The sequence below is a fragment of the Tamandua tetradactyla genome, chromosome 2 (genome assembly GCF_023851605.1).
Source record: "Tamandua tetradactyla isolate mTamTet1 chromosome 2, mTamTet1.pri, whole genome shotgun sequence".
NCBI lineage: Eukaryota > Metazoa > Chordata > Mammalia > Pilosa > Myrmecophagidae > Tamandua > Tamandua tetradactyla.
This window is the reverse complement of record NC_135328.1, coordinates 33,886,731-33,913,141: the sequence shown is the minus strand read 5'-3', so window position 1 is coordinate 33,913,141 and position 26,411 is coordinate 33,886,731. Positions and strand designations below refer to the sequence as shown.

Sequence of the window (26,411 nt, the reverse complement as noted above, 5' to 3'; positions counted from 1 at the left end):
CTGACTGTAGACAACTTCATTTGCCTGGTTCAAAAATCATAATTTATTTAAAAATAATGATAATTTATGATCATTCAGATAATTTCTTCTTTATCTGAAAACTGCTGCCTGCTTATCATTTGTCCCATCATTGCTTACTGTGTGTACTCTAGTTAACTTTTTTTATTGAGCAGGAAGTTAGTTTTTATTATATTGTACTAGACAGAGGTTGGTAAAGGTAGGAAAAGTAAAAACAAGAAGGGGTGAAAAGACAAGTTCTGTATAGACATGCTCACAGGAAAATGGGAAGAAAGCTTTGGAAATTGGCACCAGCTGATAAGGCTCCAAGAGGACAGATAGCACCTATGATGAAATTACCTTATTTTCTGTATCCTTCTTGGCAAATGTAGCAGTTTCTTTATTGCCTTTGATACCTTGAAGACCAGGAACATACTTTCACTGAATATCCATTCCTTGGGAAGCTTGATCAACCTTTCAAAATCTTTTCTGTTGACAACATCACTTCTAGAGGTCATTTTTCCATTCGTTTTCTTTCCAGTTACCAATCCATTCTGTCATCCCTTTGATAATAAACTTGCTATCCCTTCCAAAGATGAGTTTATCTATGTTTTGGTTCTTTGCTTGTTCCATTGCTGTATGGACTGCCGTCAAGAAACCCTCTCACATTTAGAGGATTACTGGTCCCCAGTAAACTCCAAATCCTGCTTGTGTATCACCTCTCCCATTGTTTGCAGCTACCAACTACTGTAAACATTTGGAGTGTATTCTTGGCCTCCACCAGAACCCTGTCCATATCAGTGCAGAGAGTTCATGTCAGCCTTTTCCAGTCGGATCACTCAGCGTCATCCTGAGTGTCCAGTTGGGCAGGTGTCTGTGGTCTCTGTGTTGATTTTTTGTGTATTCTATTTTTTGGTGTTTACTATAAAAATTTTGTGGACAAAAATCCTGTCATATAGCCCTTTGTATTTCCAACCTAGTCCTTTTATAGCAATGATATTATTACTAATAACAGACATCAAGCTCATTACAAGGTAATGTAGTATCTGATATGAAAGTTATTTAAATTCAAAGAACTCTATCTCTGGCTGATGTTTTGCCTTGTCCTTAATGGGAACTAAACTTGTTTCTTAAGCCTGCTGCGTAGAATCACATGGTAGGGGTTGAAGAGGGAAGAATAGATGGCTATAATCTGAATATTTGTGCTTTTGAGTTATACCCACATGACTCCCTGGATCTATATAAATTTCCTATCTAAAGTATAACTCCGCTTTTCTGCCGCCATTTTAAATCCAGCTCCATACAAAACCTCCACTGCAGCTCCTGCCTGGACTCAGTCTGTGCACCAGTACCCCCTGCCAGCAATTCCACCGCCATGGAGCACATGAACAAGTACAGCAACACAGAGGAATTTGCAGAGAGATCCAAGATTAACGTGAGCAAGAATCAGCAAGATGATTGTAAAATGTTTATTGGAGGCTTGAGCAGAGATACAAGCTAGAAAAATCTGACTGTCTCAGTTTGGAGATGTTGTAGACTGCACAATTAAAATAAATCCAGTCACGGGAATATCAGGAGGATTTGGATATGTGCCTCTTAAAGATGCTGCTAGTTTGGAACAGAAAGAACACAAACTGGATGGCAAATTGGTAAGACCCCAAAGGGTGAAGGCTTTCAAAAGGAAAGAACCCCCCCAAAAAGTTTTTGTGGGTGGACTGAGCCCAGATAACTTCGAAGAGCTAATAAAATAATATTTTGGAGCATTTGAACTTCTCAGGGATGTAAAACAAATGAAAGAAGAGGATTTTGTTTTATCATATATACAGAAGAAGAGCCAGTAAAGAAATTATTAGAAAGCAGATCTCATCAAATTGGTGCTTGGAAATGTGAAATCAAAAGTTGCAAAACCTAAAGAGGTATATTGGCAGTAACAGCAACAACAGAAAAGAAGAGTAACTGCAGCTGCTAGATGAACTGGTACTAGAGGGGATGGAAAGGCCAGGCCCAAAACTGGAACCAAGGATTTAATAACCATTACGATCAAGAATATGGAAATTACAGTAGTTCCTATGGTGGTGATCAGAACTGTAGTGGCTATGGCGGTTATGATTATACTGGGCATAACTATGGGAACTATGGACAGGGATATGCAAACTACAGTGGCCAACAGAGCACATATGGGAAGGCATCTCCAGGGAGTAGCCATCACCAGAACAATTACCATCCATACTCAAAGAAGACCTTGGAGAAAAGAGGAAGAAATGCTACAGTTACACATCTTGCAGGATGATGTTAACAATTAGTCTTCTGTTGATCTAAGATGATTATTTTGTAAAAAACTTTCTACTATACTAGACAACTGCCCGGCTGAATATAATTGCCAACTCATTTTCTTTGTTTTTACTTTGTCCTTTGCTATCTGTTATACCTCAGTGTGTATTTGTGTTCATACAAATTTTATTCATTTGATTTCATGTTAAACCTCAAATAAATGCTTCCGTAAGTGAAAAAAGTAAAATATACCTTCTCTCCAACTCTTAGTAATGCTCATATTATCTTATTTCCCTCACAGCACTAATCCTATCATGAAATTGCTCTGTTTATTCATTTGTTATTTCTTTTCTCATCAGGAACCTTGGTTGTCGCATTCACTGTTGAGTTGCTAGCGCTTAGGTCAGAATTTGGCATAAAGTAGAAGTGTGATAAATATTTACTGATAGAATGAATAAATGAGGGGCACACTCAGGCTTATAAACATGAATATCCACTTCAGGTTTCTAAAGCTACTGTTTCCTCCACAAATTGGAGTTGAGGGACCCAGAAAGAGAATTCACCATTATCTACCCCTACCCCTCCCTAGAGCTACAGGAGTTCTTCTTCCCTGGTTTATGTCCCAGTTTGACTTTTGCCATAAGGCATTCAGGTTGCAGTTGTCTAGACTTAATTTAATATAGACTATCCAATTTATACTTTGTTTTCAATGTTTTTACCTCTCATGTCCTACTAAGATTGAAATTGAATCTAAAGTCTCAGCGCAGTTCTTGCCTAGGGCAGCAATGGCCCTTTCTTCAAATTCATATTAGCTGAAGCATGGTTATCCTATATGTGAAATTGTATTTTGAATATCCTGATTAAAAACAGGCCATCCAATTAGGTGAATTACCTGAAGTAGTTGCTTTTTTTATCTACTGGCATTTAGGATTAGGACAGCCTTAGAGCAGTTACATTAATGGCATCCATTTGTATATTATTATAAATTGTCTGCTTCCTCCAACCCAAAGTATCTACTTTTCTTCCCCTTATCTCATATTTAAACTTGAGCATATATTGACCATGTCTATAAAAGAAACAGTTCTGCAGAATGAGGAGCATTTAGGTGCAAATCCCTTCTGCTGCAGTCTCCAAAGGTGATCGTAATTGTACAGGCTACTTCTATCTCCATTAGATTATAAAATAATTCTAAGTAAAGACACTAGGAGAGCATTCATTGGATGAAATTCCACAGAGACACAAAGTGTAGTGTCGCAAAACAAGATTTTATATCTTTAAGGTATAAATATAATTCTTTTTCTTAAAAGAATCTTCTGCTGACTCTCAACTTTTCCTGGAAAAATGGATCATTCCCACCATACAGGGATGAGCTATAAGGACTACAACAGTACCACGTCACCCTCTCACCATCACCCATCCACTTCAGCTTCACACTCCCACGGTGGAGGAGATGACATGATGATGATGGTGAGTAGTGCTACAAGAGAGGCAGCTTGGGCCCCTTCCCACCCACTTGGGTAATAATAGAAATTATGGAATTTAGTACTGGAAAGTCTATGTGTAAAGACCAAGTTACTGATGAGGAAAAACTAAAGTAGACCCAGACAAGTTAAACAGTTTACTCAAGATCATGTGACAAGTTAGTTACAGAGTCAAACCAGAACCAAGATTTCTATACTTGTTTCTCTGTAGTTCCTTCTTTCAAATTGGCCCTTTTCTGAATTAAATTCTGGTCTAATGCTTTGTATGGAAAAGGGGGAAAGATAAAAGTTGATGTAGGCAAAGGAGAAAGTACTCTTGCTCATGCCTGTAGTAGTGATGGCAGAGTTAAGGAGAAATGCCTCCCCCTTCAGTGGGTGTCTCTTCTTACTTCATTATCCAGATCTGTTACTTTTGGACAAATTGAAATTCTCAATTATTATCTTCAGTCATCTCTAATTGGCTTGTTTTGGTTTTCTGGCAGCCTATGACCTTCTACTTTGGCATTAAGAATGTGAAACTTTTGTTTTCTGGTTTGGTGATCAATACGGCTGGAGGTGAGTAGCCATCAGGTGGTGTTTGACAGTGAAAGTCACTTGAGAGACAGTGAGCTTCTGAGAAAGCATCACTTCCTGGAAGTCCAGCTCCTCTTTCTGCCCTAACTACTGAATCAGTATGTAATCTGATACAGAACCATCTTGGTTCCTATTTCCTACCTGTAGAGTAAGAATACATAATACTTATTTTGATCCTCCTTTAAATAGCATCTATTTTGAGGCTTCTGAAAAATAATTTAGACCTCAGAAGTCTTTTCCAATCCATTTCCTTTCATCCTTTTTCAGAGTGTTTCTTTGTTTGATACATTATTTAAACATAAGACTACAGTCAAGTTCAAATGACACAGAAGCATGTGAATTTAACTGTAATCTAACACACTAACTGAACTAAATGTTTCCTTTCTTCCCAAACCAAAAGATACTTTATAGGTACTGCTTTATAGGTTCTTCTACACCACAAAACAACCTCAGGTTAAGTACTACTTCTCTACTATCTTCCTTAATCCTTTAATTTAACAGATAAGTTAAGACTGGAATAGTGAAATGACGTGCCCCAGATCACATGGAGTGAGTGTGTCAGAGCTAGGATAAGGACAAAGACCTTCTAGATCTGCCTAGTCCTCTTTCTGGTATGCTAAATTATGGTCCAGTATAATTCTTGACATGGTCCCTTAGGTTTTTCCTAGTTTTGTATAGCTCATCCCCCATCATTTTGTGTCTGTAATGTTGACTTGGTGTGCCTTAAATGCAAATTACACAAGTTTGGCAGTCAGTGGAACTGCTTTAGGTACTAAGAGTATCTTTGGATCCACAAAAAAAGTTTGTTTGGGGAAGAAGGGGAACATTTAGTTCAGTTAGTGTGTTAGATTACAGTTTAATTCATATCATTCATTACATCATTACCGACACTTACAGCATGAAAGATGTAAAATGAAATGCCTAATCAAAAAAATGTAGGCAGAACTTAAAAATAAGTTGTTCTAGTCCCCTTTTCCATATTCTAATTGTCTGTCTCATTGTAACAAGCTAAATTAAGTCAGAATTATGTTGTTCAGATGGTTTTTTTGTTTGTTTGGTTTTTGTTTTTGTTTGGGTTTTCGTTTCGGTTTCTTACCAAAAAGTGAATGTGTTCTTTACCAGAGGCAATGGTTTTCACTAACAACATCTTAGCTGTTCTCTTCCACCTAGGGCAAGTGAAGAGGTAAACAGTACTGTATTAAGAAACTGAGAATAGCTTTTTTTTTAATGTTATCTTTCTCGTTTGGACAGCACTCTGGCTAATGATTTTGCACTTGTCTTTTCCTTCTCTACTTAGAAATGGCTGGAGCTTTTGTGGCAGTGTTTTTACTAGCAATGTTCTATGAAGGACTCAAGATAGCCCGAGAGAGCTTGTTGCGCAAGTCACAAGTCAGCATCCGCTACAATTCCATGCCTGTCCCAGGACCAAATGGAACCATCCTTATGGAAACACACAAAACCGTTGGGTAAGAAGAGTGAACAAATCCAGATGGCAAGCAATTGTTTGATTGGCAGTGGCCTTCTTTTTGAGTTAGTGATTTTATATGACCTTAATTGAAACTGTCTTTGGGGGTTTGGGGCCATGGGTCGTGAATAGGCCAAAGGAGGAATGATAGGAATCCTCCTGCAAATATGAGTGTTTGTTCTGAATGGTAAGTGTTAGTCACTTTGGAAGAAGATGGGGGCCATGGGTCGTGAATAGGCCAAAGGAGGAATGATAGGAATCCTCCTGCAAATATGAGTGTTTGTTCTGAATGGTAAGTGTTAGTCACTTTGGAAGAAGATAAGCAAGGAATCTGTACCTAAGAATATTTGCCAAAATAATAATGAACAAGTTAAGAAAAGAAATTCAGGTCAGGGTATAGAAGAATGTCAGAGTCCAATAGATTCCTTTCTTTAAAATGCTATACCTACCCAGCTCTACCTCATTTTGTTTCCAGATAAGACTGTACTAACATCTCAGCTCTAGAAAACTGTTTGAATGACTACTGGTTTTTCCCACAGATTGGCAAATGTATTTTGAGATTCAGTTTTATTAGAAATGGATGTTTAAAACTAGATGGGGGTGGGCCATGGTGGCTCAGTGGCAGAGATCTCACCTGCCATGCCGGAGACCCAGGTTGGATTCCTGGTGCCTGCCCAAAAAAAAAAAAAAAGTAGATGGGACCTCAAGAAATCCTATGGACAAACATACCCTGCTTTCAGGAAAACACAATATAACTTATTTCCATTGTTCTGATGAGTATATTGAGGCCCTAATACAGAACTAGTAAGTAACAGAGGTGGTAAGAAGCCAAGTCTGCTGATCCCTAATGAAATACTTTCTACTATACCACCTATTCCTCAATTCTATTTACATTTTTGTAGGATATGAACTTGGCAAAGGTGGAAGGCCTGAAGATGTTCAGGCAAATCGTATGGGAGGGTATGGGGCTTGCCTTTCAGGATTCAAGGTAAAATAAGTTAGAGGATGACCCCTCTGCCTCTTCTTTCCATTCCTCAAAGGATTCCACCTGCTGGCATATAACCACATCTGACCAGTACTCACAAACCTGACAGCCCTATTGTGTTTCATTTCCAGGGACCAAGAAACAGTATGCATATATATAAGTTACCCATGAGTTACCAGAGTGGCTGGGAGGGAGTGCATTTCAGGCTGGGCTTGTGACTCTTCCCCCTTTCCCCTGATCTGCAGAGCTGCCTGGATGCTCCTGATAGTTGTCCCTGTTTACTCTCCAGGCAGCAGATGCTGAGCTTTCCTCACCTCCTGCAAACTGTGCTGCATATTATCCAGGTGGTTATCAGCTACTTTCTCATGCTCATCTTCATGACCTACAACGGGTACCTCTGCATTGCTGTGGCAGCAGGAGCTGGTACGGGATACTTTCTCTTCAGCTGGAAGAAGGCAGTGGTAGTGGACATCACTGAGCACTGCCATTAACAGCAGACTCCATGGTGTGTGGCCTTATCGATTGCAGTGGGAAGCAGATCAAGACTGGAAACATGATTCCTACTCCAATCATCCCTTTTTGCTCCTTGTCTCCTCTTACACACACACACACCTGCTCAGCTGAGGGTTAGCCTCTCCCAGGCTGTTTTCTGTTTGTTTTCAATTAGCTGAGATTGCCATTTCTCTTGAGGAGAAGCCACCCATGAGATATTCTGTCCTCCCCCATCATCTTAGAACCAATTTATATGTTCTTGTCTAATCCAGATAGCTTTATATTCAGTACCTTGATCCCTTGCTTCCTTTTTTAAGCTTTCATTTCTTTTGACAGTACATGAATTTGGAGAGTTTTTTCTGGGTCAGTGATGGAAAGGGCTTACTAACTTCATCCAAGATTGATGGTAGCTGAGGGAAATTCTTGCCCTACTATATCCAGAACCCAAATTTAACATTAGAAAATAAGTCCTAGTTTCTGGACTGAATGAGTGAGAAATATATGGTGCCTTTCCTTAGGTGTGACTGTTGCACAAAAATCTTTGGAGTGTGTAGAGGAGTGGTTTGAGACTGAATACAGGCCTGGGGCTTTCAGAAGTGTGCATCCTCAGGTGGCTGATTCATCACCTGGTGTTCCCACTTAATGTTTTGATTGAAGGAACTTGCCAGTAAAAAGGGAAAGAAAAAGACAATCAATTTGAGAAAATAGAAGTAGACATTTTAAAATAAAATCATTAGCATTTTACTTTGACTTGGTACCTTGGTTTGTCACAACTGAATGAAGCAAAAGAGTTTGAATCATTTCTTCCCACTGATTGTTTTCATGTCTGCCTCTAACCCAGCAGTTTTCAAACTGGCATCCATTAGAATCACATGGAGGGGTTGTTAGGCCACTGGTTCCTGGGCCTCAACTCCAGAGTCCAAAAATTTGCATTTCTGACAAGTTCCCAGATGATCTGCTGTGGTCAGGGGACCACACTTTGAGACTCTCTGCTTTAAACCAAGGGAGTATACCTGGTAGGGTGAACCGTCTGATATTAGGCTCAGAAGTTTGAATTTACTGATTGGTAGGTGGTATCTCTGGATTTAACTGAAGTACTATATCCTTCTGATCGATTAATTAATCATTCCACAGCATTTATTCAGTTCCAATTGTGTGTGTGGGTGCCTGAGAGCATGTGTGCTAAGGGCTGTATAGCTAAAGTAGCTTTTATCAGCATGCATGAAATCACTGGTCCTTCTTTTTTAAAGATCTGTGGTTTCTTGGAAGCAGAGAGAGACCTGTGACCTGTGATATAAATCAGCTGTTCATGGGCCAAAGGGCAAAAGCTCAGCCTTTTTCCGTGGAGACACTGACGGTGTGACCTGCTGACAACCAGACTTTCCTCAGCCCCCAACATCCATGCCCACACCAGGCAGATTCTCGTCCTCCACATGACCATCTTTATTACTCTTAGGGGCTTAATTAGATCACAAGTGGCTAAAACCTCTTTTCTCCTTAATAAAGAATTGCATTAGATTTTTATTCTGTTTGGCTGTAAGTGTACACTTCAGTCTTGTTCCCAGTCCAAACTACCTCTGTATAGACTCTTCCTGTGTTGATCTATTAAATCCTGCCCTTCTTGGTGCTAGACTCCAGTTGTGCCTCAGGGCAGAGTAGACAAAACACAGCAGTCCTTTTGGCTTCTGTAGTGGTTTTGAAGTTTGTGCTTTCTCTGTGGGTACCAGTTAAATATTGGAGAGTGATAAGTGTGCACTTCTATGCCTTTGAACCAAGAGAGAATTATAAGCCTACTGCATAGAGGTTCAAATCCAGAAACCAACATTTAGAGCTTTGGTTTTCTCTCATTCTACTCCCTTGCAGTGTTAATACTTAGCTAAGTGTGAGTAAAGTGAATGACAGGCACTGACAGTCCAACATGAAAGTGTAAAAATGGCTGTTACTGTCTGAGAAATCAAGGACTAATAAAATCATGGGGAACAAAATAAGAATCAATGTTTAATAATGACCTGGAGCTCCTAGAAAGCTTTGCCTGAACTGGTATAAAATACCCTTCCAGAAGCAGGACTTATTAGTAAGGTTAGAAAACTCATGACCAGTTAAGACAAAGTGCTATGAATTTGAAACTCACAGAGAAACACTGGTTTGGGATAGGTATTCAGGAAAAAGAAAATCATGAAAAACCTGAATTTCAAAGATTTTTTAAATGAGGTGACCAAAGAATCAAGCCAGTGAAGGAGAAAAATAAAGATTAAATTCCATTCTTCCTGAGCTCTTGGTTCTTTTCCTCTCTCCCTGTTCACATCCATAGGATACTCTGTCCCCATTTATTTGGCCTCTACTTTTGTTCTGCTTTTCCTTTCTGTCTTTCCATCATTTCCTTTCCTTATCTCATACATCTAGTTTATTATTAAATCTGCCTAGCCCTCCTGGTACAGTGGAGATGGCTATGCAGTGGATATAGATACCACCCCAAAAGTCCTAAAACCTGCTTAAGCATTCTTCAAGGAGCAAATGCCCCACTGGAGTTTCTATAAAACAGGGTAAAGGGCTTATTTGGTACCATCCCCAGGTAGAATCTTAGGTGCTGTCTGCAGTCAGTAATAGGGGAACATAGCCCACCCCACCCACCCTCAGTTACTCATAAACAGGGAATCCTTACTGGGTCCACCAGGGGATTCAAGATTAATGTTTCTTCATTACTTCTGTGGCAGGGTTGCCTAGAATTCCTTTTAGGCTGTGGGACACTGGTCTTGGATTCTAGCCACAAGGGGCTTCTTATAAGGAGCTGGGGGACAAGGGGGTACACTTTCATGTCATTTAATTTTGATCCTGCCCTCTCCAGCTACTGCTTTCAGAAGATAGATCTAAAAATACAAAGTTTGCATTTGATACAATGCCTTAATCACTGGGTCTACAATTAATGTTGACTGTTTTAGATTGTAAGCTCCTGGAGAGCAGTATTGCTGTAGTAGGAATATTTTACAGTGTCATGTGCAAAAGAACAAAATAAATATTTTGATTTTGTGATTCTATACATGTCTCTCTCCCAAAATAAGCTCTTCTCTTCATGGTCCACATACAGTCTGACCATGACCATCAGTTTTGTTTTTGTTTTTGTTTTTAACTTTTTTATTAATTAAAAAGAAATTAACAAACAAAACATTAAGAAAGATATCATTCCATTCTACATATACAATCAGTAATTCTTAATATCATCACATAGTTGCATATCATCATTTCTTAGAACATTTGCATCGATTCAGAAGAAGAAAAAAGACAACAGAAAAAGAAATAAAATGATAACAGAAAAAAAAAGATTATACATACCATACCCCTTACCCCTCGCTTTCATTTCCACTAGCATTTCAAACTAAATTTATTTTAACATTTGTTCCCCCATTATTTATTTTTATTCCATATGTTCTACTCTTCTGTTGATATAGTAGCTAAAAGGAGCATCAGACACAAGGTTTTCACATTCACAGAGTCTCATTGTGAAAGGTAATCATTGTTCAGTCATCATCAAAAAACATGGCTACTGGAACACAGCTCTACATTTTCAGGCAGTTCCCTCCAGCCTCTCCACTACATCTTGAAGAACAAGGTGATATCTACTTAACGCATAAGAATAACCCCCAGGACAACCTCTCAACTCTGTTTGGAATCTCTCAGCCATTGACACTTAGTCTCATTTCACTCTTCCCACCTTGGTTGAGAAGGTTCTCTCAATCCCTTGATGTTAATTCTCAGCTCATTCTAGGGTTTTTCTCAGTTCCTTGATGCTGAGTCTCAGCTCACTCCAGGATCTCTGCCCCACGTTGCCAGGAAGGTCCACACCCTTGGGAGTCATGTCCCACGCAGAGGGGGAGGGTGACCATCAGTTTTTAAGAGGTCAAGGTCTTCTCAGCATGGTCCCTTTGTGTTTTCATTTCACTCTCCTCCTGCTCTGCTTAAAATGACAGTCTAATGCATGCCAGAAGATCTATGTGAGCTTTGCACAGGAGATGGGGTCTTCATGAAGCTGCAGACATCTCTGTAAACCATGGATTCGTCACATCGCAATTCCTTCCCTGTGTTTATGCTGTCAGGCAAGAGGCCCTAAGCTGAGCCACTAGTTACTTCACTGCCAAGCCTTTAGATAAGCATTGGTCCTGCCTAGCTCCTCAATAATGCCAGGGTGCTGATTTGCCCTTCCAACTGGTACCCAGTTGGGCATCTTGCCATTCAGCACACTCCTAGTCTGTTCCACAGTATAGAAGGGTACTGGGTTTGGATCCTGACTCTTCCACTTATTAACAGTGTGACCTTAGGCAAGTTATTTTAATAATCATCGAGCCTTAGTTTCCTTTTACAAAGAGGCAATAATAGCACCCATTTGAATTAGGAGCAGTGTGTGTATAGCACCCAGCACGTAATAGGCATCCAAACCATAGTAAGTATATTTTAATTTCCTACTGATTACTATTACTTCAGTTTTCAGGAAAATGAAAAGTACAGTTTTCCGGATAAAGTTAATATCTCTTCACAAGTAACTATCTTCCTGAGTTTGGGTAAGCCAGAAATGAACAGTAGGAGTACAAGAATCAATGCATATGTGATTTCAGTTGTGTCAAAAAAGACACATTTTTTAAAAGCTGCGTTAAGTTGTGCTGAGCTAATAATTCTCAATATTTTTTTTATTAATAAAAAAAAAGAAATTAACACAACATTTAGAAATCATTCCATTCTACAAATGCACTCAGTAATTCTTAGTATCATCACATAGATGTATGATCATCATTTCTTAGTACATTTGCATCGATTTAGGAAAAGAACTAGCAAAACAGCAGAAAAAAATATAGAATGTTAATATAGAGAAGAGAATTAAAATAATAATACTAATATATATATATATATATATAAAAAGGAAAAAGAAAAAAAACAAAAACAAAAGATACAAACACACAAACAAACAGAAAACCATATTTCAGGTGCAGCTTCATTCAGTGTTCCAACATAGTTACATTACACTTAGGTATTATTATGCTGTCCATTTTTGAGTTTTTGTATCTAGTCCTGTTGCACAGTCTGTATCCCTTCAGCTCCAATTACCCATTATCTTACCCTGTTTCTAACTCCTGCTGGTCTCTGTTACCAATGATATATTCCAAGCTGATTCTCGAATGTCGGTTCACATCAGTGGGACCTTACAGTATTTGTCCTTTAGTTTTGGGCTAGACTCACTCAGCATAATGTTCTCTAGGTCCATCCATGTTATCACATGCTTCATAAGTTTAGTCTGTCTTAAAGCTGCATAATATTCCATCGTAGGTATATGCCACAGTTTGTTTAGCCACTCGTCTGTTGATGAACATTTTGGCTGTTTCCATCTCTTTGCAATTGTAGATAATGCTGCTATAAACACTGGTGTGCAAATGTCCGTCTGTGTCTTTGCCCTTAAGTCCCTTGAGTAGATACCTAGCAGTGGTATTGCTGGGTCATAATCCATTCTGCCATTCTATGTCTTTTGATTGGGAAATTCAGTCCATTAACTTTTAGTATTATTACTGTTTGGATAATATTTTCCTCTACCATTTTGGCTTTTGTATTATATATATCATATCTGATTTTCCTTCTTTCTACACTTTACTCCATACCTCTCTCTTCTGTTTTTTCGTATCTGACTCTAGTGTTCCCTTTAGTATTTCTTGCAGAGCTGGTCTCTTGGTCACAAATTCTCTCAGTGACTTTTTATCTATAAATGTTTTAATTTCTCCTTCATTTTTGAAGGACAATTTTGCTGGATATAGGAGTCTTGGTTGGCAGTTTTTCTCTTTTAGTAATTTAAATATATCATCCCACTGTCTTCTAGCTTCCATGGTTTCTGCTGAGAAATCTACACATAGTCTTATTGGGTTTCCCTTGTATGTGACAGATTGTTTTTCTCTTGCTGCTTTCAAGATCCTCTCTTTCTCTTTGACCTCTGACATTCTAACTAGTAAGTGTCTTGGAGAACGCCTATTTGGGTCTATTCTCTTTGGGGTGCGCTGCACTTCTTGGATCTGTAAATTTAGGTCTTTCATAAGAGTTGGGAAATTTTCAGTGATAATTTCTTCCATTAGTTTTTCTCCTCCTTTTCCCTTCTCTTCTCCTTCTGGGACACCCACCACACGTATATTTGTGCGCTTCATATTGTCATTCAGTTCCCTGATCCCCTGCTCAAGTTTTTCCATTCTTTTCCCTATAGTTTCTGTTTCTTTTTGGAATTCAGATGTTCCATCCTCCAGTTCACTAATTGTAGCTTCTGTCTCTTTAGATCTACCATTGTAGGTATCCATTGTTTTTTCCATTTTTTCTTCTTTGTCCTTCACTCCCATAAGTTCTGTGATTTGTTTTTTCAGATTTTCTATTTCTTCTTTTTGTTCAGCCCATGTCTTCTTCATGTCCTCCCTCAATTTATTGATTTGGTTTTTGAAGAATTTTTCCATTTCTGTTCGTATATTCAGCATTAGTTGTCTCAGCTCCTGTATCTCATTTGAACTATTGGTTTGTTCCTTTGACTGGGCCATATCTTCAATTTTCCAAGCGTCATCCATTATTTTCTGCTGGTGTCTGGGCATTTGATCAGATTTCCCTGGGTGTGGGACCCAGCTGGTTGAAAGCTTTTTCTGTGAAATCTCTGGGCTCTGTTTTTCTTTTCCTGCCCAGTAGGTGGCGCTCGTGGCGCTCGTCTGTCTGCACGGCAGTCGGCCCGGGAAACCGCGCGTGGAGGTGGGGGTCGCTGGCCGCCGCGGCTTGGGAGAGTGCCGGTCCTAATTGCCCAGCTGGCCCGAAACGCCAAGCGTGACGGGAGGGCCCCGCTATCCAACGTTCCCAGTCAGACCGGGGAGCCACGTGCGTGGAGGGGACCCCAGTCGCCAGCCGACCCGGCCGGGAAAACGCGCGCCCCTCGGGTAGCTCACCGCAGCAGATTCTCCCTGCCTGTTCAGCTGTTCCAGAATGGGGTACGCTGTCTTTTTGGTCTCTGTCGTGACTCTGGGAGCTGTTTCGTATTGTTTCTGTTTCTTTAGTTGCTTTTCTGGAGGAGGAACTAAGACCCGCGTGTCTTACTAAGCCGCCATCTTCTCCGGAAGTCAATTCTCAATATTTATAAACAGAATCACATGAGAATTTCCTGAGAGCTGAAAAAGCAACTCTATCCCTAATATCCCCACTTTCTTTATTACCAGCAATGGAAGCCTAGGGTAGCAAGGAAGTTTAGAAACATGGGTTCAGAAATCAAGACTGCCACAGTTCAGATCTCAGCTTTACCACTTAATAGCCAAAAATCATTTCTGCCTTTTGTAAAATTAGGGTAAAGTACCCTTCTTATAGTTAAGGATTAAATGAGATAATCTGCGTAAAGCACTCACTAATAAGTTCCTTATGCACTGAACATCTGCGTGTTGGCTACTAGTAGAGAAGGGGGAGAGATAGCAAACACACTGTTCTCATGCTTCTGTGCCTGTTCAACACCTCACCTTGCTGGGAAGTCAGCCACAAGGGCCGAGTCACAGTCATTCTTTGCTTGTTTTCCTGCCCTTCCGTATTGGCCTTTGCAGGCTTCAGGATAATAACTTGATTTCCCTTTTGGAGCCTAACTGTATATGTGTTTGTTAAACTGTAAGGTAACAAAATTGAAGGTCCTAGATAAAACAGGAAGAGTAAAGGTTTTATAATGGCTAGAACAAGAGGGGAAATTATGTATTCCATTCTACCCCTGTTCTCTCACATTCCCAGTTAGATTAAACTACCCCAGAAAGGCTGGATAAAATCATACTAAGGGCTCTCTAGAACCGAAACCTCATCCAGAGGTTCTTGCTACCACAGTCATGGTTTCCTGTAGTTGAATTGAACAGTGAAAATAGTAGGGCAAGGTTCAAAATTATCCCGAGCTGCCCCTCAGATTAGTTCCTGGTGGGAAAAATCCTTAGTCAAGTTAGGACAGAAAGGAAAATTGGAATGATGTCAATCTTGTTAAGAGAATGTCTATTATAGTTTCCCTCCACTGTCTATCCTCCCAAAATTATATACAAACTAGTTACAAAGTTTTTCTGTAAAGATCTGGAAATCCACAACTTGAGGGAGTTTACACAGTATCACTAGAATCTAATCTCTTCAAGGGCACAGATTTTTGTTGATTTTGTTGACTGATGTTTACTAAGTGTCTCAAACAGAGCCTGGCACATAGGCACTCAATAAATATTTAGTGAATAAGTTAAGTGGAATCAACAACAGGGATCATCTGGAAGTGTGCTTAGGTCTTATAGTAAAGACAGGAAGGAACAGCATTACTCCTGTAGCAATTACCGTTTAAAGTCTAGGAATTAACAGTGCTATTATACTTCATTAAGAATGCCTCACATTTTTCAAAAAATATATATTTATTTCAAAAAGCAAAAATCAGACAAGTTTTATAGAGTCAACGAAAATTTTCAGAAACAAACCAGAGCTTGGATTCCGGTTTTTAAAAGGTAAGCATCAGTAATCTGAGAGAAGTATATTTCTCTGCAGGAGGTAAACATTCTGCTTGGCTACGCTCAATTCTCCAAATCTTGCTTGTATATCTGCCATCATTTTACTCCATGCCAGAGCTCTGGTGTGCAAGATGATCCACCTCTAAAATTCAAAACTTCCAAATTGAGATGAACGATTATTGGGCTTGGGTTGGGGTTTATAACCAATTCGATCATTGATCATTTGTTCCCGACTCTTGGGGTCACTGCTGAGCCCAATGGCTCCTTCTACATCACTGCTTCCCACGACTTCCACGTCTTCTTTTTGTTTCTTACGGGTCTGAAAGTATAATAGTTTTAGGATTAAGGCAACATTCTTTCAATTAGCAAATATTTAGCAACTACCAGACACTAAGCATGGGGTAGGATCTGTAGAACAATAAACTGAGCTCCTTGGTTTAGGATAATTAGGGCTACAGCAGGGATACAGTTCGGGACACTGATAAATACCAGAATCCCTGCCCTTTAGGATGTCATAATCTATTCAGACATAATCTATTCTTTTGGGCACCAGAGTGCCCAAAAGACATAAGTAGGAGGTAAAGAGGTGAGGAGTTGGTTGGAGTGTGGTGGTGGAGGTTCAGAGCAAGAAGCTACAATTGGAAAGATAAGTAAGGAAAGGGGGGAGAGAAAGGTATTTCAGCAAATGTATTATTCAGAGACTAGATGGAAAAATGACTTGTAAAATAATAACCAACTGAAATTCATAGCCTGACTGATCCCATGAGATTCAAAGTAACACTGGAATATAAGATGTTGTGCTATCTTATCAAAAGGTCTCAGTTTTTTTTGTTTTAATTTGTTTTCAGTCACGGTGGCTGCAGAATTCACAGTCTATCATGTCTCAGATTGATCATTTTTAAAAAAGAGAGACTAGTTAACATTTATCTCATGCTGCCACTTGCCTGATAGTACAGATGATATTGGGTGATAATAGCTTTTTCTAAGAGAGTGAACTGATGTTTTTAACTGGACTTCCTTACTAGAGGAATGGCTCAACAATTCGTCTTTGGAATTGCAGCTATTCTTAAACATTTACTGTTGAACTGTGCACTTAAATGTCAATTTCAAAATACAGTGACTCACGATTGTGATGATAAATGCACAGTATAGGATGATATTGTGAACCACTGATTGTACACTCTGGATGATTACATGGTATGTATAATATATATCAATAAGAAATAAATTAATTTAAAAAAATACAGTAACTCAAACAAGGTATTACTTTTTATGTGACAAATATAATGACATGCCTGAATTACTCTCTAGTTAATCTATACTACCAGTAACTGAACTTGCAACCCATGTATGTTTGTAAAAACAATTCTAAAAGGTAAAAGGACTATCATTTTATAAGCCATGAGAAACTCTGAGAACATCCAAAAAGAATGAAATCACTTAAAAAGGTTCCCACTTTAAGCAACTGCTAGAGTCATGGTAGTGTATTCAATCTAATTTCAATAACAAACAAAATACCAGTTGTCTACTGGTTTCATTTTAATTCAGGAAAAACTTGTTTTTGTTCTCGAACAGGTCAAACCCACTGGATAATTGTCTTCAGCATAACTGTTGCAATAGTGAGCTAATTTGCAGGTCAAAGTTCAATATGCTAGCATTTTATAAGACTCTTTACAACTGAAGTTGAAACCATACTTAAAGCTTATCCCTAATAAGACACCATATATATGAGTTGGTAAAAAGCAAAAATTCATGATGCTTAAAGAACACTAAAGTCTCCTGGGAAAAAGAAGCTGAGTTATTAGTCTTAGTAAAAAGCATATTCAATACATAGTAAAGACATCACATTCATGGATGCAAACAACATGTAATGTCCTCTATTGCCTATATGAAATATCTACCAAGACAGCAAATGGAAATAGACTTGTGTTGAGCACAAGCCTATAGGCCTTGTATTGTGGGGAACATACTAATCCCTGCCTTAAAGGAGCTTTTGGTCTAATGGGAGAAAACAAGCAGACAGTTATAGAGAGTGATACTACCTACGACAGAGGCCAGCCAGCCACAGGCAAGTAGTCAAGGAAGCTTCTGAAAGGAGGTGAGTTTCAAAGCAAATAAGTAGGAGTTACCCTGGCAAAGAAAAGAAAGGGCAATTCAGGTAAAAAGAACGAAGTGTACATAGGTACTGAGATTAAAGTTAAAGGTACACTGGCAGTGGAAGATAAAAGGTGAGAGATGAGCAGGGCCCAGGTCACAAAGGGCCTCACACGCCATGCTCAATAAGGAGTGTGAACTTTATTCTGGAACCCACCTGAAGAATTTAAGCTTTAATAAAGGACACCTAGTGCTGTGAGACAAGGCCACACTTCAAAATGTATACTGATCAGAGTGTAAGATCAATACCCAAATATCAGGTGTGTCCATTCACCAGCAATAAAAAAATCCAAAAAGGAAATTAAGAATTTATAATTCCATTTATAGTAGCATCAGAAAGAATAAATTCCTTAGGAATAAATTTAACCAAGGAGGAGAAAGACATATACACTGAAAACTACAAAACATTACAGACAGGAATTAGAGAGGACCTAAATAAACAGAAGAGATTGCAGAGATAAACCCATATATGTACGGTCAACTAATTATCAACAAGGATGCTAAATACACTCAGTGGGGAAAGAGCAGTCTCTTCAAAGAATGGTGCTGGGAAAACTGATTTCTACATGCACAAGAATGCAGCTTGACCCCTTGTCACAGCATATACAAATAATTAACTCCAAATGGATCAATGCATCTAAGAACTAAAATACTAACTCTCTTAGAAAAATAAAGTGGTTAATCCTCATGATCTTGGGTTTGGCAACAGATTCTTGGATATGACATCAACAGCATGAGCAACAAAAAAAATTATAAATAAATTGGACCTCAACAAAAGTTTAAACTTTGGAGCATCAAAGGACATTATCAAAAAAGTGAAAAGACAACCCAAAAAAAAGGAAGAAGATACTTGCCTTCAATGGATTGAAGGGAGAAAAGTGAAGTAGGAAGACCATTTGGGAGGCTGCTGAAATTGTGCAGGCAGAGATGACAGTTACTTGGACTAGGGTTGTAACAGTGAGAATAAAAAGGTCTGAGTAGATTCTAAACATATTCCAGAGGTAGAACCAACCCCTGTATCTGATAAGGGTTTAAATCAAGACTATATAAAGAATGCCTACAACTCAAAAACAAAAAGACAACTCAGTTTAAACATGAGCCACATCTAACGGGTGAGCTAATTATTTATGTCTCAATAATATAGACACAATGAGGATTTCTTTTTCTTAATCTGAGATGCAGTCACTAACAAGCTTCAGCTGGTAAAACTTGGTGTAGAAAGAGTGTGAACTATTCCTGGGCTAGAAACTTTGTTCTTTCTGCTCATAAAAGGAAATTAATTTATATCTATAATTAACTTTTAACATGCTCATTATTTTTAAACCTTCATAGGTTGATATAAAAATCAGGAAAAAACACGGGCCAAGGACTTGAATTGACATTTTTCCAAAAAAGATACATAAACAGACAGACAATAAACACATGAAAAGGTGCTCAACATCATTAGTTATTAGGGAAATGCAAATCACAACCATGAGATACCACCTCACACCCACTAGGATGGTTGCTATTAAAAAAAAAGGAAAATAAGTGTTAGCAAGGACGTGGAGAAATAGGAGCCCATGTGGCAGTGTAAAATTGTACAGCTGCTGTGGAAAATAGTTTGGTGTTCCTCAAAAAGTTAAACATAGAATTACCATATGACCCAGCAATTCCATTACAATGTATATACCCAAAAGAACTGGAAACAGGGATTCAAACAGATACTTATATACCACTGTTCCTAGCAGCATTATTCACAATAGCCAAAAAGTGGAAACAACCCAGGTAATCATTACCAGACAAATGGATAAACAAAATGTGGTATACACATGCAATGAATTATTCAGCCATACAAAGGAATAAAGTTCTGATACATGCCACAACATAGATGAACTTTGAAAACATTATGCTAAGAAAAATAAACAGAAACAAAAGGAAAAATATTATATGAATCTATTTATAAGAAAAATCTAGAATAAGCAAATTCATAGAAATAGAAAGTAGATTAGCAGTTGCCCAGGCCTGGGGAAAGGGGGAATGGACAGTTATTGCTTAATGGGTACAGAGTTTCTGTTTGGGGTGATAAAAAGTTTTCGGAAACAGTAGTGATAGTTGCACAACATTGTGAATGCAATTAATGTCACTGAATTGTACACTTAAAAATGGATGAAATGAAAAAATTTTACCTTTTGTATATTTTACCACAATAAAATTTTTTAAAATCATAGTGAGTTCCTACTATGTGCTAGATGTTTGAAATTCAGTGATGGAAAAGACAGACATGAGTCCCACAGTCAAGAATCCTACTGTAAATGATTTTATAATGAACAAATAAATAATTGTAAATTGTAATAAATGCAACGAAACAAAAGAATATGGTACTTTAAGAGAACCTAATGGGATGGAGGTAGTATGGGTAGAAATGACACACACCCCTAACTAGGACAGGATCAAAAGAGGCCCCTCAGACTGAGGAGGGGACATTTAAAGTGAGACACAAAGAAAGGGAAAGCTCTCCAGGTAGAAGTAATAACATGTGCAATGGCCATGGAGTGACAAATAGCTTGGCATGTTCAAGGAGATTAAAGAAAACCCATGTTTCTGTGGTATAAAGGGCAAGGCAAAGAATTGCATGAGGTGAAACTGGAGAGAAGCTAATCTTATAGGACATTGTAAGGAATTCAGCATTTATTCCAAGTACAGGAAGCCATCAGTGAGTTTTGAACAGGAGAATGACAGGATCTGAAATAGTTTAAAGATCACTCTAGCTACCTAATGGAGAAAGGATTGAAGGGAAAGAAGTGGAAGTAGGAAGACCATTTGGGAGGCTGCTGAAAGTGGGAAGGCAGAGATGATGGTTACTTGGACTAGGATCTTTTAATAGTGTAAATGAAAAGGTCTGAGTAGATTCTAAATATATTCTGGAGGTAGAACCAAAGGATTTCTGGATGGACTGAATATAAGGAGTGAGGGAAAGAGGGGACTCAAGAATGCCTCCTAGAGAAATATTTAACTTCCCCATCTGGGAAATTCCTGATATTCTCACAAGAGTGGGGACAACCAATTCAAAAGGCTAAGCCCCCAATCTTGGGGCTTACCCCTATGAAGTTTATTCCTGCAAAAGAGAGGCTAAGCCTACTGATAATTATGCCTAAGAGTCACCCCTGGAGAAACTCTTTTGTTGCTCACATGTGGCCTCTCTCTCTAAGCCAATTTGGCAGGGGAAGTCGCTGCCCTCCCCACTACATGGGACATAATTCCCAGGCATGTAAGTCTCCCTGGCAATGTGGGACCATTTTGGAAAAAGTTTCTGAGCCCACACAGCCAGAGCTTTGGAGATGCAGAAAGAAACTCCCCTGCTCCAGGAAAGTCTTTTGCAATGAGAAGCTGGGAAAGAAAGCTAGCAGACATTGCCACACAGCTTCCCAGATGACAGAGGTATTCCAGACCCTTCGTCCTTTTTTGAGTCAAGGTATCTTTCTCTGGATGCCTTAGTTTGGACATTTTAATGGCCTTAGAACTGTATACTTGTAATTTAATAAATTCCCTTTTTAAAAGCCATTCCATTTCTGGTATATTACATTCTGGCAGCTTTAGCAAACCAAAACAGATTTGGTACCAGAGAAGTGGGGTGTTGCTGTGGTTTGCAAACACCAAACATGGTGGAATGGCTTTTTAAATGGATAAGTGGAAGATTCTGGAAGAGTTATGAGGAGCTTGATAGAGAAGGCCTAGAATGCTTTGAAGAGACTGTTGGTAGAAATGTGGACTCTAAAGATACTTCTGATAAGACCTTAGACAGAAATGATGCATGTGTTACTGCAAACTGGAAGGAAGGCAATCTTTGTTTTAAAGTGGCAAGGAATTTGCAAAATTAACTACTGGTTTTGGATGGAAGGAAGATTTTAAAAGCCACAAGCTAAGCTACTTAGCTGAAGAGATTTACAAATTAAATGTGGAAATGTAGCTTATAGTGAAATGTGACAGGAAAGAGATAATCTGAAAACTGAACTCCTGGGTACAAAGAAACCAGAAATTGGTAGTCTGGAAAATTCTGGGCTTCCAGAAAGGGAGAAACCGCAGAGAATAGTGCCCCATAGAACCAAATATGGAAGCAGTCAGTGATTACAAGACAAGTGAGAATTTGAGATGGAGTTATCCAGAAAGGATTTATGGAAAGTCCTATTGTCTGATGGTTATGATCCCTGCATACTACATAGAAAACCAACAAGAGTGTTGTGGGATCTATATAAAAGGAACCACTGCCAGTGTGGACTAAAAGGGACAAATTGAAGGAAAAATAACTTCAATGGCAGAATCATGGAAGCTAAGATCTGCAGCCAGGAAAGCAGACCCACTTGGAGAGTGTGAGTTTGCCCCAAAGGCAGAGGGTGAGTCTTCCTCAATGTTCAAGAAGAGTTTTGGTGCCTCAGGCCTCAGAAAGGGTGGAGCACATTCTTCGGGGATTAGGAAGAATTTTGCTGCCTCCCTATTGTTCTTAGGGGGTTGCACATGTGCCTTGGAGATGGCAAAGAGCCCAAGGTGCTGCCCCAATGTTTGGAGAGAGTGGAGCTGAGAAAATAGCAGGGCTGCTGTATAGCCCTTGGAAAGGGTGGGACTGCTACTTTCTAAAGCCCCAACAATAAATGATTCTTAGATTTTGAAATCTACTGGAGTTTGCCCTGCAGGTTTATAGAATTGTTTGGGTCCAGTGAGCCCAGTGTTCTTTTCAACTTTTTCCTATAGAAATGGCAATATTTATCCTACAACTGTCCTTCCTTTGTATACTGGCAGCAGATAACTTGTTCTGAGTTTTACAGGTCCAGAGCCAGAGGAGAAATTTGCCTTAGAATAGATCCTGCCTGTAACTGACTTTTATGAGATTTTGTACTACTTCTGACTTTGTATTATATTTGTCTTGTTTCTAAAATGGTTTAAGACTTTGTGATATTATAATTAATGAATGTATTTTGTACATGGAAAGATATGTGTTTTGGGGATCCAGAGAGTAGAATGTGCCAGTTTGAAACTGTGATTTACCCCAAAAAAGCCATGTTCTCTAATCCTGATTCAGCATTGTTTATGGTGGTACCTTTTGATTAGGTGGTTTCTATGGAGATGTGTCTCCACCAATTCAAGGTGGGGTTGTTTACTGGAGTCCTTTAATAGGGAACCATTTGGAAAAAGTATCAGAGCTGACACAGACAACAGACCTTTGGAGATGCAGAAAGAAAACACCCCCAGGGAAGCTGTTTAAGAGGAGAAGCAGGTAAAGAAAGATAGTAGACGTCACCATGTGCCTTCCCAGCTGACAGAAACACCGAATGTTTCGGCCCCTTCTGGAGTCATGTTATTTTTCTCAGGATGCCTTAGTTTGGACGCTGTTATGGCCATAGAACTGTAAACTTGCAACTTAATAAATTCCCTTTTTAAAAGCCATTTCATTCCTGATATATTGCACTCTGGCAGCTTTAGCAAACCAATAAAGGGAGGCGGGGGAGATTTCACACACAGAAGAGGAAGAGGAAATGTGACCATGGAAGCAGAGATTGAAGTGATGTAGCCACTAGTCAAGGAATGCCAGAGCAACAAAAGCTAGAATTAGAACGCAACAGCTTCTTCCCTATATCCTCTGAAGTATGGCCCTGCCAACAGTCTGTTTTTGGCCCAGTGATATTAATCTCAGATTTCTGGCCACCAAACTGTGAGAAAACAAATTTCTGTTGTTTAAACCACCAAGTTTGTGGTAATTGTTATGGCAGTCCTAGGGAACTAATATATCAAGTTTGAAATGCCTAGAAAGCATCCACAGAGAGATTTCAAATAAGCTACTGGTATTAAGTCTGAGGTTCTGAAGTTAGTTATCTTTTTAAATATTCCTAAGGAGTCGAAGGTTGTACTCTTACCTCTAAGTCCTTTCGAATGCTCTCAAATTCTTCAATGTCATCAAGTTTCAGCTCTAGGCGGGTTGGTTTTCGTCGCAGCATACTGAAATCAACACTAAGGGCCAAACCAGTGAATTATTAGCTGTTAAAAATAATAGACAAGAGGAAATCTGGAGAGGATAAGTCTCAGCCACACACATAGGTCAATTTGTAAGCACAAACCCTAAAGTGAATGTGGTGAAAAAGACTCATTTGGATTCACACAGACCTCTCAGTTTTTAAATGTATGGCTTACATTTTTATTACATGATGAAAACCACAACTCTGTAATTTCTAAAAACTCTTCAAGAACTTAAAATAGCAGGCCTATAAGAGAGAATTCTAGGCAATGATTACTTTAATCTCAGACTCCAATCACATTCAAAGAAATATACGAATGAAGTTGAAATGTCACATCTTAATTCAATATAGTTACAGGGAAAGTGGAACAGCCATTAAATTTAATCCACTCTACATGAGAATTATTGGGAGATTTGTGATCAGTCCTGAATGCTAAAATCAGTTTGCTAAATCTCATGAAAAGTTCCTCTAACTCACCAATTGACAGGGTTATCCTCAGGGTCTAAATGGGTAAGTCATTCATTCAGCAAACACATAGTTTGTGAGGAAAACCAATGAGAAATAATCATATCATAATGGGAATCATAATGGGAAATAATCATATCATAAAATAAGGACTCTGATGAGAGTAATGAAATGGCATCACAGAGGCAACTGATCCAGGCTGGGCTGAGCGTAGAGTAGACAGGGATGTTCGGGAAGGCTTACTGGAGGAGACAATGTCTTAACTGATTTCTAAAGTGCAGACAGAGAAAGGGGATTAAGGACAGTCCAGGCAGAGAGAACAAGTATGCAAAGAGTTTCAAGAGAGCATCTATAGTCTGAGAACCCAAGTAATGCTGTGTTAACAAAGTAACAAACATTTTTTGAGAAGGATACCAAACTTCCCCAACTGAGTTTAACTTCTGATGATCTTTCTACTATCCACAGTATCCAGCAGAGAGTATCTAATGGATGCACTCAATAACACAGTCAGTAAAAGTCTGTTGAATAAAATCAGAGATCCAAATAAAGAGAGAAAGGAAATGAACTTCTCTTACACACCATGCTAAGTTTTCCCACGATCATTCTTTACATTCTTATTTTAATCTCCACTGAAACTCCATGAAGCTGGAAAAATTATCCCTATTTTGAATATAAGAAGTCAAAGCAAGCTGTTCAACTTAGCTAACAACGTCAGCCTCCTATAATAACCATATGTACATCACAGCGTGAGGACTAAATGAGAATGATGTAAGCGAAAGGCATTTTAAAGTACAAATATAAATCATTATTACATGTATCTCGGATGTAACTAGGGACTTATGACATACACGAAGGATGAAATGTTCACTCCTCCCACCAAGAGTGGGGCAGATACAGGTAAAAGTTACGGTCAGTACAAAACGCTGGTTCATTACATTTCAAGTTTCTTTCTACTAAATAAGATACTATTTTCTACCAGATTCCAATGTAAGCAAGTGGCAGAAGAAGCCAAACTTCCAAAGACAACATAAAGGCGTGAATACTTAAAATAGAAAAAACTGCTATGTAGTTTGACTTTTCGCCAAACTGAAAAGATCGCCACTAGGGGGCAGTAGAGAGTAATATTGTACGTAGGTAAAAGCGCTGACTGGAGGCGAAAAAGACAGAGGTTCTAAATCCCACTGGTCTCTGCCTCATCTCCTACTAGGCTTTAGTTTCCTCATCTGTATCTGTACTCTGTTGTAAGAATTGAATGACTTAATGCAGATTAAGCTCCTGGCACATAATTTGGCATTTATTAAATGCTCAATAAATAAGCTGTTGTTATTATTGTAATATTTTTCTTAGTGGGGAGGCGAGCGCCTCAGTCCGACTCGAGCAACACCGATATTTTGAGAATGCTCGTCATACCCCAACTGGGAGCAAAAACTTTGTGTTATTCATCTCTGATACTCCAGCTGGGCACAGGGCCGTGCTTAGAGTTTCTTGTGTACAGATTACCTGACGCCTTCATAACCATCATCTCACTCTTAATCTGATACAAAGACCGTTTGAAAATCAACAATATCAGGCCGTGTTTCCACGGCCGGGTCCATATTTTATTGTGGGACTGGAGGGTTCCTCGAGCTCAATCTCCCGCTGCTGCCCAAATCCGCTACAAATTTACCCAGTCCGGAGGGAGCCCCTGAGAGAGCTTCTGGATCGACGAGAACAGCCCTCCTTCCCCAAAGCCAGGGGTCCGGAGCTAAGGTTTCCATGACAACGTGGTCCTCCCCTCCAGGACCAGTAAAGTCTCCCCTACGCCCGGGAGGCACTGCGGGCCCTGGAAGCCCTCGTTTCGCTCCAGAGTTCAGCCCGGAGCTGCGCCACTCGACGCACCTACCTCTTTGCAAGTTGGATCAGCTCGTGACAGTTCCGGGAACCTCTGCGCCCACCGGAATCGACCGCCAAGCCAAGAGGACTACACTTCCCAGAGTCCTCTGAGCCTCTCTCCCGCAGATCCTCGACTCCCGCGTTTTTTTCTCGGAGGTTCTACGGGTCACG

The 26,411-nt window shown here is 39.3% G+C and overlaps 2 protein-coding genes across 5 annotated transcripts in view; one reads left to right on the top strand and one right to left on the bottom strand.

Moving 5' to 3' along the window:
• Positions 1-10,299, top strand: part of SLC31A1 (solute carrier family 31 member 1) — a 35,145-nt gene extending 24,846 nt beyond the window's left edge. Inside the window, exons 2-6 of one of the 3 annotated variants that reach the window (XM_077142805.1) lie at positions 3,576-3,735; positions 4,232-4,304; positions 5,620-5,788; positions 7,062-7,195; positions 8,515-10,299. In XM_077142805.1, the coding sequence (XP_076998920.1) occupies positions 3,610-3,735; positions 4,232-4,304; positions 5,620-5,788; positions 7,062-7,195; positions 8,515-8,627 (615 nt within the window). In that variant the 5' untranslated portion in view covers positions 3,576-3,609 and the 3' untranslated portion in view covers positions 8,628-10,299. Of the gene's footprint in view, positions 1-3,575; positions 3,736-4,231; positions 4,305-5,619; positions 5,789-7,061 lie in introns of all 3 variants that reach the window. The other 2 variants (XM_077142809.1, XM_077142806.1) reach the window with 2 other exon arrangements.
• Positions 10,300-15,650: 5,351 nt separating this feature from the next.
• Positions 15,651-26,399, bottom strand: CDC26 (cell division cycle 26). Of its 2 annotated transcripts, none has more exons than XM_077142791.1 (3): positions 26,251-26,399; positions 23,805-23,898; positions 15,651-16,081 (listed from the first exon to the last, which is right to left on the bottom strand). In XM_077142791.1, exons 2-3 carry the CDS (start codon positions 23,883-23,885, stop codon positions 15,905-15,907), a joined length of 258 nt encoding a protein of 85 aa, XP_076998906.1. In that variant the 5' UTR covers positions 23,886-23,898; positions 26,251-26,399; the 3' UTR covers positions 15,651-15,904. The 2 variants fall into 2 exon arrangements, with proteins under 2 accessions (XP_076998906.1, XP_076998911.1); XM_077142796.1 differs by lacking the exon at positions 26,251-26,399 and adding an exon at positions 26,035-26,236.
• Positions 26,400-26,411: the final 12 nt, after the last annotated feature.